Source organism: Mytilus trossulus, chromosome 5 (assembly GCF_036588685.1).
Source record: "Mytilus trossulus isolate FHL-02 chromosome 5, PNRI_Mtr1.1.1.hap1, whole genome shotgun sequence".
Taxonomy (NCBI): Eukaryota; Metazoa; Mollusca; class Bivalvia; order Mytilida; family Mytilidae; genus Mytilus; species Mytilus trossulus.
Genome location: NC_086377.1, coordinates 74234654 through 74250415, shown reverse-complemented (window position 1 = coordinate 74250415; position 15762 = coordinate 74234654). Strand labels below are relative to the sequence as shown.

At 33.6% G+C, this 15762-nt stretch overlaps 1 protein-coding gene across 1 annotated transcript; it reads left to right on the top strand.

The window, feature by feature from the left end:
• Positions 1-769: 769 nt before the first annotated feature.
• LOC134718296 (protein fem-1 homolog C-like) lies at positions 770-12418 on the top strand. Its single transcript, XM_063580791.1, has 5 exons — positions 770-913; positions 9634-9732; positions 10524-10622; positions 11416-11514; positions 12287-12418. The coding sequence occupies exons 1-5, from the start codon at positions 770-772 to the stop codon at positions 12416-12418; spliced, it is 573 nt and encodes a 190-aa protein (XP_063436861.1).
• The last annotated feature ends 3344 nt before the right edge of the window (positions 12419-15762 follow it).

The following is a 15762-nucleotide window of genomic DNA, read 5'->3' as shown; positions in this document are numbered from 1 at the left end:
ATCCTTACTAAACACAGATGTTTTACCTTATTAAGTGTGATTCCAGGTGGTTGCATTTTAAGGTTAATTAACATTAACTCTGATTTTTTAGACTCGCATTCATATTTTTCTTAAGAAGACAAAGCATTGTCTTTCAATGTTGTCTTTATTTGATTTAGATGCATGACCTTTTTATAAATATGCGTGGGTCTTGAAGTTAACCAATTTTGATAACTTATCGACTTGTAGGAGTCGATATTTGGAACTTTTTGATTCTGGTCAATTATTTCTTGCTTAACAATATTTGACTTATTCAAGTCATAGTTTGTCTTACATTAAAGGGAGACAAATCCTAAAACTTACAAATTTAGACCTATGAGTCAAAAGCAGATTCAGACTTATTTATGTCTGAGCTCTGACTGTTTATAGCTGACTATGCCATATGGGCTTTGATCATTGTTGAAGGCTGTACAGTGACCTATAGTTGTTATTTTCTGTGTCATTTTGTCTATTTTGTAGAATTGTCTCATTGGCAATCATACCACGTCTTCTTTTTATATTCAAAACATTACATAGAAAACTAAAGACCGAGCAACACAAACCTCAACAAAAACTTAGGCTGATCTCAAAACTGATGCATAATACAATTGTCTACAGACTTTTCTAAAAAAAAAATCTGAAAGTATACACAACAATTTCACTCCTTCTTGCTCATGTTGGTAATCACTGTATTTGGTATAAACTGTTGAAACTGTAAAAATGTAGCTTGTTAAATTCAATTATTACATTTATGATACATTTGTATGTTCTAGAGGAAAATGTAAAAGCTTTGTTTTGCTTACAGAAACTTCTTATAGCTGCAAGGGAGGGGAATATAAAAGAGGTAGAATTATGTTTAAAGAACAGAGCTAACTTGGAATGTAGTGATCGTATAGTAAGTGAAGTAAACTGTTTAGCACATATAAAGTTATTTATTATATAGTACAAATTATATGAATCAGTCAAATATTACTCTTGTTTATGTTCAGCGATTCAATGTTAATTTTTGGTTATTGCAAAAAATCTTGTCTCAAAATATTAAGAAACATCATCACACAACCTGAATGTAGATAGAACTCTTGTATTGAACAAAAAACAGTGTGAAACATCATTACACACCACCAAAATATACAGCTTCTGTATTCAACACCAATATATATACCCAAGTAAAAAAGTGAAAAACCACATTAAGTACATGAAGAAGTAGAAGAATGCCATGGCCAGACGAAAAGACACACAACAGCCACAAACAAACATGACATACTTCATTACACCAATGAATACCACTCCAGTTTGTATGTCATAAAGTTTGCTGTCTGATACTTCATAACCATGATAACTGCATACAACTGAAATATTGTGATTTACTTCATTTCACTGATGAATACCACTCCAATTTGTATGTCAAAGGGTTGCTGTCTGATACTTCCTTACTGTCTACAACTGAAATATTGTGATTTACTTCATTACACTGATGAATACCACTCCAGTTTGTATGTCATAAAGTTTGCTGTCTGATACTTCATAACTGCATACAACTGAAATATTGTGATTTACTTCATTACACTGATGAATACCACTCCAGTTTGTATGTCAAAGAGTTGCTGTCTGATACTTTCTTACTGTATACAACTGAAATATTGAGATTTATTTTATTATACTTTATGACACTTAAGATACACTTTCATGGTATTCTACAAAAAAATACATAAATATTGCATCATCATGACACAAGACATGACACATGATCATACAACAATCATTTACCACTTCTGTATTAAACATGACATGTAACACCTGCTCATACAACATTTATTTACCCCTCTTGTACTGAACATGACATGTAACACCTGATTATACAACATGCATTTACCACTCTTGTACTGAACATGACATGTGACACCTGATTATACAACATTCATTTACCACTCCAGAACTGAACATGACATGTGACACCTGATTATACAACGTTCATCTACCACTCTTGTACTGAATATGACATGTGACACCTGATTATACAACATGCATTTACCACTCCTGTACTGAACATGACATGTGACACCACATCATACAACATTCATTTACCACTCCTGTACTGAACATGACATGTGACACCTGATCATACAACATGCCTTTACTACTCCTGTACTGAACATGACATGTGACACCTGATCATACAACATGTGACATAGCAATGACACTCTTATAGTCAACACCAACATGTGACATAGCAATGACACTCTTATAGTCAACACCAACATGTGACATAGCAATGACACTCTTATAGTCAACACCAACATGTGACATAGCAATGACACTCTTTACCTCAACACCAACATGTGACATACCAATGACACTACCTCAACACCAACATTTGACATCGCAATGACACTCTTATAGTCAAAACTAACTTTTGACATAGCAATGACACTCTGATAGTCAACACCAACATGTGACATAGCAATGACACTCTTATAGTCAACACCAACATGTGACATAGCAATGACACTAGGTACCTCAACACCAACATGTGACATACCAGTTACACTCTTTACCTCAACACCAACATGTGACATACCAATGACACTCTACCTCAACACCAACATGTGACATAGCAATGACACTCTAATAGTCAAAACCAACATGTGACATAGCAATGACACTCTGATAGTAAACACCAACATTTGACATAGCAATGACACTCTGATAGTAAACACCAACATGTGACATAGCAATGACACTCTTTACCTCAACACCAACATGTGACATACCAATGACACTCTACCTCAACACCAACATTTGACATAGCAATGACACTGTACCTCAACACCAACATGTGACATAGCAATGACACTCTTAATGTCAACAATACCATGTGACATAGCAATGACACTCTTATAGTCAACACCAACATTTGACATAGCAATGACACTCTGATATTAAACACCAACATGTGACATAGCAATGACACTCTTATAGTCAACACCAACATGTCATTTAGCAATGACACTCTTATACTCAATACTAACATGTTACATAGCAATGGCACTGTTATAGTCAACACCAACATGTGACATAGCAATGACACTCTTATTGTCAACAATACCATGTGACATAGCAATGACTCTATTATAGTCAAAACTAACTTTTGATATAGCAATGACACTCTTATAGTCAACACCAACATGTGACATAGCAATGACACTCTTATAGTCAACACCAACATGTCACTTAGCAATGACACTCTTATAGTCAACACTAACATGTGACATAGCAATAACACTCTTATAGTCAACACCAACATGTGACTTAACAATGACACTCTTATACTCAACACCAACATGTGACATAGCAATGACACTCTTATACTCAACACCAACATGTGACATATCAATGACACTCTTATACTCAACACCAACATGTGGCATAACAATCACACTCTTATGCTCAACACCAACATGTGACATAGCAATAACACTCTTATAATCAACACCAACATGTGACATAGCAGTGACACTCTTGTATTCAACACCAACATGTGACATGGCAATGACACTCTTATAGTCAACACCAACATGTGACATAGCAATGACACTCTTATAGTCAACACCAACATGTCACTTAGCAATGACACTCTTATAGTCAACACTAACATGTGACATAGCAATAACACTCTTATAGTCAACACCAACATGTGACTTAACAATGACACTCTTATACTCAAAACCAACATGTGACATAGCAATGACACTCTTATACTCAACACCAACATGTGACATCAATGACACTCTTATACTCAACACCAACATGTGACATAGCAATAACACTCTTATAGTCAACACCAACATGTGACATAACAACACTCTTATAGTCAACACCAACATGTGACATAGCAGTGACACTCTTGTATTCAACACCAACATGTGACATGGCAATGACACTCTTATAGTCAACACCAATATGTGACAAAGCAATGACACTCTTATAGTCAACACCAACATGTGACATCACAATGACACTCTTATGCTCAACACCAACATGTGACATAGCAGTGACACTCTTGTAGTCAACACCAACATGTGACATAGCAATGACACTCTTATACTCAATACTAACATGTGACATAGCAGTGACACTCTTGTATTCAACACCAACATGTGACATAGCAATGACACTCTTATAGTCAACACCAACATGTGACATAACAATGACACTCTTAACCTCAACACCAACATGTGACGTAGCAATGACACTCTTATACTCAACACCAACATGTGACATAACAATGACACTCTTATACTCAACACCAACATGTGACATAGCAATGACATTATTACACTCATCACAAACAAGTTACAGATCACACTTATAGGCAATGCAAACTTGAAAAAAATAAACATGGCGGCTTATTGCAGTTCTTTACTTGTACTCACCACAAACATACACTATTGCTATATTACCCTTATACTCACCACAAACATACACCATTGCTATATTACCCTTATACTCACCACAAACATACACCATTGCTATATTACCCTTATACTCACCACAAACATACACCATTGCTATATTACCCTTATACTCACCACAAACATACACCATTGCTATATTACCCTTATACTCACCACAAACATACACCATTGCTATATTACCCTTATACTCACCACAAACATACACCATTGCTATATTGCCCTTTTACTCACCACAAACATACATCATTGCTATATTACCCTTATACTCACCACAAACATACACCATTGCTATATTACCCTTAAACACACCACACACATACACCATTGCTATATTACCCTTATACTCACCACAAACATACACCATTGCTATATTACCCTTATACTCACCACAAACATACACCATTGCTATATTACCCTTATACTCACAACAAACATACACCATTGCTATATTACCCTTATACTCACTACAAACATACACCATTGCTATATTACCCTTATACTCACCACAAACATACATCATTGCTATATTACCCTTATACACACCACAAACATACACCATTGCTATATTACCCTGATACTCACCACAAACATACACCATTGCTATATTACCCTTATACTCAACACAAACATACACCATTGCTATATTACCCTTATACTGACCACAAACATACACCATTACTCTATTACCCTTATACTCACCACAAACATACACCATTGCTATATTACCCTTATACTAACCACAAACATACACCATTGCTATATTACCCTTATACACACCACAAACATACACCATTGCTATATTACCCTTATACACATCACAAACATACACCATTGCTATATCACCCTTATACTAACCACAAACATACACCATTGCTATATTACCCTTATACTCACCACAAACATACACCATTGCTATATTACCCTTATACACACCACACACATACACAATTGCTATATTACCCTTATACTGACCACAAACATACATCATTGCTATATTACCCTTATACTCACCACAAACATACACCATTGCTATATTACCCTTATACTCACCACAAACATACACCATTGCTATATTACCCTTATACTCACCACAAACATACACCATTGCTATATTACCCTTATACTCACCACAAACATACACCATTGCTATATTACCCTTATACTCACCACAAACATACACCATTGCTATATCACCCTTATACTCACCACAAACATACACCATTGCTATATTACCCTTATACTCACCACACACATACACAATTGCTAAATTACCCTTATACTCACCACAAACATACACCATTGCTATATTACCCTTATACTCACCACACACATACACAATTGCTATATTACCCTTGTCCTCACCACAAACATACACCATTGCTATATTACCTTTATACTCACCACAAACATACACCATTGCTATATTACCCTTATACTAACCACAAACATACACCATTGCTATATTACCCTTATACACACCACAAACATACACCATTGCTATATTACCCTTATACACACCACAAACACACCATTGCTATATTACCCTTATACACATCACAAACATACACCATTGCTATATCACCCTTATACTAACCACAAACATACACCATTGCTATATTACCCTTATACTCACCACAAACATACACCATTGCTATATTACCCTTATACACACCACACACATACACAATTGCTATATTACCCTTATACTGACCACAAACATACATCATTGCTATATTACCCTTATACTCACTACAAACATACACCATTGCTATATTACCCTTATACTCACCACAAACATACACCATTGCTATATTACCCTTATACTCACTACAAACATACACCATTGCTATATTACCCTTATACTCACTACAAACATACACCATTGCTATATTACCCTTATACTCACCACAAACATACACCATTGCTATATTACCCTTATACTCACTACAAACATACACCATTGCTATATTACCCTTATACTCACCACAAACATACATCATTGCTATATTACCCTTATACTCACCACAAACATACACCATTGCTATATTACCCTTATACTCACCACAAACATTCACCATTGCTATATTACCCTTATACTCACAACAAACATACACCATTGCTATATTACCCTTATACTCACCACAAACATTCACCATTGCTATATTACCCTTATACTCACCACAAACATTCACCATTGCTATATTACCCTTATACTCACCACAAACATACACCATTGCTATATCACCCTTATACTCACCACAAACATACACTATTGCTATATTACCCTTATACTCACCACAAACATACACCATTGCTATATTACCCTTATACTAACCACAAACATACACTATTGCTATATTACCCTTATACTCACCACAAACATACACCATTGCTATATTACCCTTATACTGACCACAAACATACACCATTGCTATATCACCCTTATACTCACAACAAACATACACCATTGCTATATTACCCTTATACTCACCACAAATATACACCATTACTATATTATCCTTATACTCACAACAAACATACACCATTGCTATATTACCCTTATACTCACCACACACATACACAATTGCTATATTACCCTTATACTCACCACAAACATACACCATTGCTATATTACCCTTATACTCACCACACACATACACAATTGCTAAATTACCCTTATACTCACCACAAACATACACCATTGCTATATTACCCTTATACTCACCACACACATACACAATTGCTATATTACCCTTGTCCTCACCACAAACATACACCATTGCTATATTACCTTTATACTCACCACAAACATACACCATTGCTATATTACCCTTATACTAACCACAAACATACACCATTGCTATATTACCCTTATACACACCACAAACATACACCATTGCTATATTACCCTTATACACACCACAAACACACCATTGCTATATTACCCTTATACACATCACAAACATACACCATTGCTATATCACCCTTATACTAACCACAAACATACACCATTGCTATATTACCCTTATACTCACCACAAACATACACCATTGCTATATTACCCTTATACACACCACACACATACACAATTGCTATATTACCCTTATACTGACCACAAACATACATCATTGCTATATTACCCTTATACTCACTACAAACATACACCATTGCTATATTACCCTTATACTCACCACAAACATACACCATTGCTATATTACCCTTATACTCACTACAAACATACACCATTGCTATATTACCCTTATACTCACTACAAACATACACCATTGCTATATTACCCTTATACTCACCACAAACATACACCATTGCTATATTACCCTTATACTCACTACAAACATACACCATTGCTATATTACCCTTATACTCACCACAAACATACATCATTGCTATATTACCCTTATACTCACCACAAACATACACCATTGCTACTCACCACAAACATTCACCATTGCTATATTACCCTTATACTCACCACAAACATACACCATTGCTATATTATCCTTATACTCACCACAAACATACACCATTGCTATATTACCCTTATACTCACCACACACATACACCATTGCTATATTACCCTTATACTCACCACACACATACACCATTGCTATATTACCCTTATACTCACCACAAACATACACCATTGCTATATTACCCTTATACTCACCACAAACATACACCATTGCTATATTACCCTTACACTCACCACAAACATACACCATTGCTATATTACCCTTATACTCACCACAAACATACACCATTGCTATATTACCCTTATACTCACCACAAACAAACACCATTGCTATATTACCTTTATACTCACCACAAACATACACCATTGCTATATCACCCTTATACTCACCACAAACATACATCATTGCTATATTACCCTTATACACACCACACACATACACAATTGCTATATTACCCTTATACTGACCACAAACATACATCATTGCTATATTACCCTTATACTCACCACAAACATACACCATTGCTATATTACCCTTATACTCACTACAAACATACACCATTGCTATATTACCCTTATACTCACCACAAACAGACACCATTGCTATATTACCCTTATACTCACCACAAACAGACACCATTGCTATATTACCCTTATACTCACCACAAACATACACCATTGCTATATTACCCTTATACTCATCACAAACAGACACCATTGCTATATTACCCTTATACTCACCACAAACATACACCATTGCTATATTACCCTTATACTCACCTAAAACATACACCATTGCTATATTACCCTTATACACAACAACTCATTTGATATGAAGCAGCTGGTAGACACCCAACATTTTACACGGAAATACCACTAAATATTTTCTAAGCTTTGATCATTATTTTGAATAGACACAAAATACTGTTAATCAGACAGGTTTAATGGACAACACATATTTGTTAGAATTATATAAAGTGGGGTCTCATTTTATTTGTAACACAGAACTGAATCAGATAGTTAAGGTTTTATTTTGTTTCCTGATGAAAAATTATTTTGTAAACATCTGATTTTAATGAGAAGTTGATGAGAACAAGTTGTGTTAACATCTTTAGTCAGATAATGTTAATTCTACAGATTTAATGTAAAACATCTTTTAAAAATAACAAATACTTGACAGAATTATATAAAGTGGGGTCTCATTTTTCTTGTCTCTTCGCACTGAATCAGAAAATATAACTCATTTTAATGTTTCTTGAATTTTTTTTTTTTTAAAAACTGTTGATCATTCTACGTAATCATTGTTAAACAGACAGATTTAATGGACAACAAATATTTGATAGAATTATATAAAGTGGGGTCTCATTTTAATTGTCTTGTCCAGCTGAATCCATTGATATAAATATTGTTTGTGTTTCTAGAAAAAAAGTTTTGTTTTTAACTTGACAGTTCTGATGGAAGTCCTGACATCTTACAATAAAACATGTTGTTTATTTGTTGTTTATGTAGAATATAAATACAAGTGTGACTGGTCATTTTATTCAGTTTTGACCACTGATTCATGTGATATATATTTTGTTTATATTTATTACACAACATTGTCCAGTTTATGACACAAGTTTTGATGTCTGTTATATGTTGATATTACAGTATGAAAGGACACCATTAATGTTGGCGGCTGAGGGAGGACACCTGGAAGTGGTGACTTTCCTAGTCACTCACGGCAGTCAGTTAGAAGTTACAGACAGGGTAATAATAGATATAATAACCTTACTCTGACCAAACATCACTTTATACAGAATCTACACAAAATCATGTTGTTAATCAGACAGGTTTAATGGACAACAAATATTTGTTAGAATTATATAAAGTGGGGTCTCATTTTATTCGTAACACAGAACTGAATCAGATAGTTAAGGTTTTATTTTGTTTCTTGACAAAAAATTATTTTGTAAACATCTGATTTTAATGAAAAGTTAAAGAGAACAAGTTGTGTTAACATCTTTAGTCAGATAATGTTAATTCTACAGATCTAATGTAAAACATCTTTTAAAAATAACAAATACTCGACAGAATTATATAAAGTGGGGTCTTATTTTTCTTGTCTTTTCGTACTGAATCAGAAAATATAACTCGTTTTAATGTTTCTTGAAAAAAGTTTTTTTTTTTAACTTTCATCATTCTACGTAATCATTGTTAATCAGACAGATTTAATGGACAACAAATATTTGTTAGAATTATATAAAGTGGGGTCTCATTTTTATTGTCTTGTCCAGCTGAGTCCATTGATATAAATATTGTTTATGTTTCTTGAATAAAGTTTTTTTTTAACCTGACAGTTTTGATGGAAGCTCTGGCATCTCACAATAAAACATGTTGTTTATTTGTTGTTTATTTAGAATATAAATACAAGTGTGACTGGTCATTTTATTCAGTTTTGACCACTGATTCATGTGATATATATTTTGTTTATATTTATTACACAACATTGTCTAGTTTATGACACAAGTTTTGATGTCTGTTATATGTTGATATTACAGGATGGATGGACACCATTAATGTTGGCGGCTGAGGGAGGACACCTGGAAGTGGTGACTTACCTAGTCACTCACGGCAGTCAGTTAGAAGCTACATCCTTGGTAATGATAGATATAATCACCTTACTCTGACCAAACATCACTTTATACAGAATCTACACAAAATTATGTTGTTAATCAGACAGATTTAATGGACAACAAATATTTGTTAGAATTATATAAAGTGGGGTCTCATTTTATTCGTAACACAGAACTGAATCAGATAGTTGAGGTTTTATTTTGTTTCCTGACGAAAAATGATTTTTTAAGATCTGATTTTAATGAGAAGTTAAAGAGAACAAGTTGTGTTAACATCTTTAGTCAGATAATGTTAATTTTACAGATTTAATGTAAAATGCCTTTTAATATTAACAAATACTTGACAGAATTATATAAAGTAGGGTCTTATTTTTCTTGTCTCTTCGTACTGAATCAGAAAATATTACTCGTTTTAATGTTTCTTGAAAAAAAGTTTTTTTTTTCTCACTTTAGTCATTCTTCTTAATCATTGTTAATCAGACAGGTTTAATGGACAACAAATATTTGATAGAATTATATAAAGTGGGGTCTCATTTTAAATGTCTTGTCCACTTGAGTCCATTGATATAAATATTGTTTATGTTTCTAGAAAAAAGTATTTTTTTTAACCTGACAGTTCTGATGGAAGTTCTGACATCTCACAATAAAACATGTTGTTTATTTGTTGTTTATGTAGAATAGAAATAAAAGTGTGACTGGTCATTTTATTCAGTTTTGACCACTGATTCATGTGATATATATTTTGTTTATATTTATTACACAACATTGTCCAGTTTATGACACAAGTTTTGATGTCTGTTATATGTTGATATTACAGTATGGAAGGACACCATTAATGTGGGCGGCTCGGGGAGGACACCTGGAGGTGGTGACTTACCTAGTCACTCACGGCAGTCAGTTAGAAGTTACAGACAGGGTAATGATAGATATAATCACCTTACTCTGACAAAACACAACTTTATACAGAATCTACACAAAATCATGTTGTTAATCAGACAGGTTTAATGGACAACAAATATTTGTTAGAATTATATAAAGTGGGGTCTCATTTTATTCGTAACACAGAACTGAATCAGATAGTTTAGGTTTTATTTTGTTTCCTGACAAAAAATTATTTTGTAAACATCCGATTTTAATGAGAAGTTGATGAGAACAAGTTGTGTAAACATCTTTAGTCAGATAATGTTAACTCTACAGATCTTATGTAAAACATCTTTTAAAAATAACAAATGCTTGACAGAATTATATAAAGTGGGGTCTTATTTTTCTTGTCTCTTCGTACTGAATCAGAAAATATAACTAGTTTTGATGTTTCTTGAAAAAAAGTTTTTTTTTTCAACTTTGATCATTCTACTGAATCAACATAAAATCATGTTGTTTATCATACATGTCAAATGGACAACAAATACTTGTGAGACTTATATAAAGTGAGGGTTGCTATTATTTGACTTGTAACACTTATATAATTAAGAGTTTACTATTTTTTTACCTGCTTTGTTTCACTGAACCAGAAAAAATATACATTGAATTTATATATCTTAATCTACCATTTAATAGTTTATACACAAATATAATTGGATATATTCTTACCTGATGTTATTTTTCTTACATTTGGTAAATTGTTTGACTCCTCTCATGATTTTGTTATCACACACCATTAACATGTTTATATTTTTATATTGTTATAGTATGGACGAACAGCTTTACATTATGCTGCTGAGTATAGACAGATTGATGTAACAAAATGTTTAATAGATCAAGGATGCAGTCCTTGGGTGAAAACATTGGAGGTAACATTCAGTTTTATTCTTATTAGATAGATAGATATTTTATTCTCTAAAAACTAAATACAAGTCAACAGAGAAAGTACAATTACAATATAAATACAAATACAATAGTTGAGAGTAAACAGCTGCAGATAAAATATAATAAAGTACAACTTTTAAGTTTATGATGAAATACCTGTATAATAAACAGGTTAAACTAAATATGAAGAAATCAATCTATGCGTTACTTTTACATGGAGGGACTAACCTTTTTATTAATACACTTAATGAATGAACACAGTTTTCTTAAGGAGGCTCACGGGTATAAGATTTTCAAAAAAATTAAACAATAATTTTTCATTACAAATTTTATTTATTACCTTAAGTAGTTATTACTTTATCATTATGGTACAAGAATCATTCCAATAAATCAATTGGTGTTGGCCTTGGGTGACTTTTAAAATGTAGATATCATTGGAAAAGCTCAAAATCATCTCTTTTTTGTGCAAAAATGCCATTTTTGGCATTAAATTTGAAATATCTTTTTTAACTCATCGGTGACCTATATTTTTTATTTTTTTTCGAAAAAGCTGTACATAAACTAATTAACTGTAAAATTTAAGCGATTTCTGTAATTTAGTTCTTTTTTTATTTCGATATTACAACTATTTCCCCTATTAGGTCAACAGAAAAAAGGACATTAAGAAAAATGTATGCTTCTTTCGAAGGCAGATTGTGAGCGTAAATGAATGGTGACCACATTTTTTAAAAAATTAAACAAATGATTCAGACCCGCGAGCCCCCTTAAAACTGATTGTTTTTGTCGAGCTTTTGACTTTAATCTCAGAAAGCTCGGCATAGGAATAGTGATCAAGCAGTGGCTGCGGCGTTAGCTAACTTCTTAAAAGCTTTATATTTTAGAAGGTGGTAGACCTGGATGCTTCATACTTTGTATATGGATGCCTCATTTTACGAAGTTTCAGCCAGTCACATTTCCAATGTCCTTGACCTCATTTTCATGATTCAGTGACTACTTGAAAAAAACTTATTTTGTAATTTAAATTCTCTTTTATAAGTAATAGTATAACTATATTTGTTATGTGCGTACCTTGCAAGGTCCTCATGCCCGTCAGACAGTTTTCACTTGACCTCGACCTCATTTCATGGATCAGTGAACATTCAGCAGGTGGACAAGTCCATATCTCAGATACTATTGGAAGGACTGTAAGGTGTACATGTCCAACTGGCAGGTGTCATCTGACCTTGACCTCATTTTCATGGTTCAGTGGTTATAGTTAAGTGTTTGTGTTTTGGTCTGTTTTTCTTATACTGTATGTAATAGGTCTACTATATTTGGTGTATGGAATGATTATAAAGTGTACATGTCTAGCTGGCAGGTGTCAATTGACCTTGACCACATTTTCATGGTTGAATGGTCAAATATAAAAAAGAAGATGTGGTATGATTGCCAATGAAACAACTGTCCACAACAGACCAAAATGACACGGCCTTCAACAATGAGCAAAGCCCATACTGAATAGTCAGCTATAAAAGGCCCCGATAAGACAATGTAAAACAATTCAAACGAGAAAACTAACTGCCTTATTTATATAAAAAAATGAACGAAAAGTTAAGTTTTTGAGTTTTGGTCTTTTTTCTAATACTACACAATGTATATACAATAGGTCAACTATATTTATACCCCATGCAACGAAGTTGCGGAGGGTATAATGTTTTTGACCCGTCCATCCGTCCGTCCGTCTGTCAGTCCGTCCGTCCGTCAGTCCTGTTTCTTGTCATCACAACTCCTCTCAAACCACACAACAGAATTTCACGAAACCTTTTCAGATAATAAGGACATACTATGTAGTTGTGCATATCGACAGGAAATTGCGATTCAATTTTTTTTCTAGGAGTTACACCCCTTTGAACTAATTTACTTTAATGTACTACTGCAACAGTTTGTCATCACAACTCCTCTCAAACCACAAAACAGAATTTCACGAAACCTTTTCAGATAATAAGGACATACAATGTAATTGTGCATATCGACGGGAATTGTGATTCAATTTTTTTTCTAGGAGTTACGCCCCTTTGAACTTATTTACTTTAATGTACTACTGCAACAGTTTGTCATCGCAACTCCTCTCAAACCACACAACAGAATTTTACGAAACCTTTTCAGATAATAAGGACATACTATGTAGTTGTGCATATCGACTGGAAATTGCGATTCAATTTTTTTTCTAGGAGTTACGCCCCTTTGAACTTATTTACTTTAATGTACTACTGCAACAGTTTGTAAACGCAACTCCTCTCAAACCACACAACAGAATTTCACGAAACCTTTTCAGATAATAAGGACATACTATGTAGTTGTGCATATCGACGGGAAATTGCGATTCGATTTTTTTTCTAGGAGTTACACGCCTTTGAACTTATTTACTTTAATGTACTACTGCAACAGTTTGTCATCACAACTCCTCTCAAACCACACAACAGAATTTCACGAAACCTTTTCAGATAATAAGGACATACTATGTAGTTGTGCATATCGACGGGAAATTGCGATTCAATTTTTTTTTCTAGGAGTTGCACCCCTTTGAACTTATTTACTTTAATGTACTACTGCAACAGTTTGTCATCGCAACTCCTCTCAAACCACACAACAGAATTTCACGAAACCTTTTCAGATAATAAGGACATACTATGTAGTTGTGCATATCGACGGGAAATTGTGATTCAATTTTTTTCTAGGAGTTACGACCCTTTGAACTTATTTGCTTTAATGTACTACTGCAACAGTATGTCATCGCAACTCCTCTCAAACCACACAACAGAATTTCACGAAACCTTTTCAGATAATAAGGACATACTATGTAGTTGTGCATATCGACGGGAAATTGTGATTCAATTTTTTTCTAGGAGTTACGACCCTTTAAACTTATTTACTATAATGTACTTCTGCAACAGTTTGTCATCGCAACTCCTCTCAAACCACAAAACAGAATTTCACAAAACCTTTTCAGATAATAAGGACACACTATGTAGTTGTGCATATCGACTAGAAATTGCTATTCAATTTTTTTTCTAGGAGTTACACCCCTTTGAACTTATTTACTTTAATGTACTACTGCAACAGTTTGTCATCGCAACTCCTCTCAAACCACACAACAGAATTTCACGAAACCTTTTCAGATAATAAGGACATATCGACAGGAAATATCGGTTCAATTTTTTTTCTATAGAAGTTATGCCCCTTTGAACTTATTTGCTTCAATGTACTTCTGCAACAGTTTGTCATCGCAACTCCTCTGAAAACACACAACAGAATTTCATGAAATTTTGTAGATAATAAGGACATACTATGTATATTGAAATTATTATTCAATATTTTT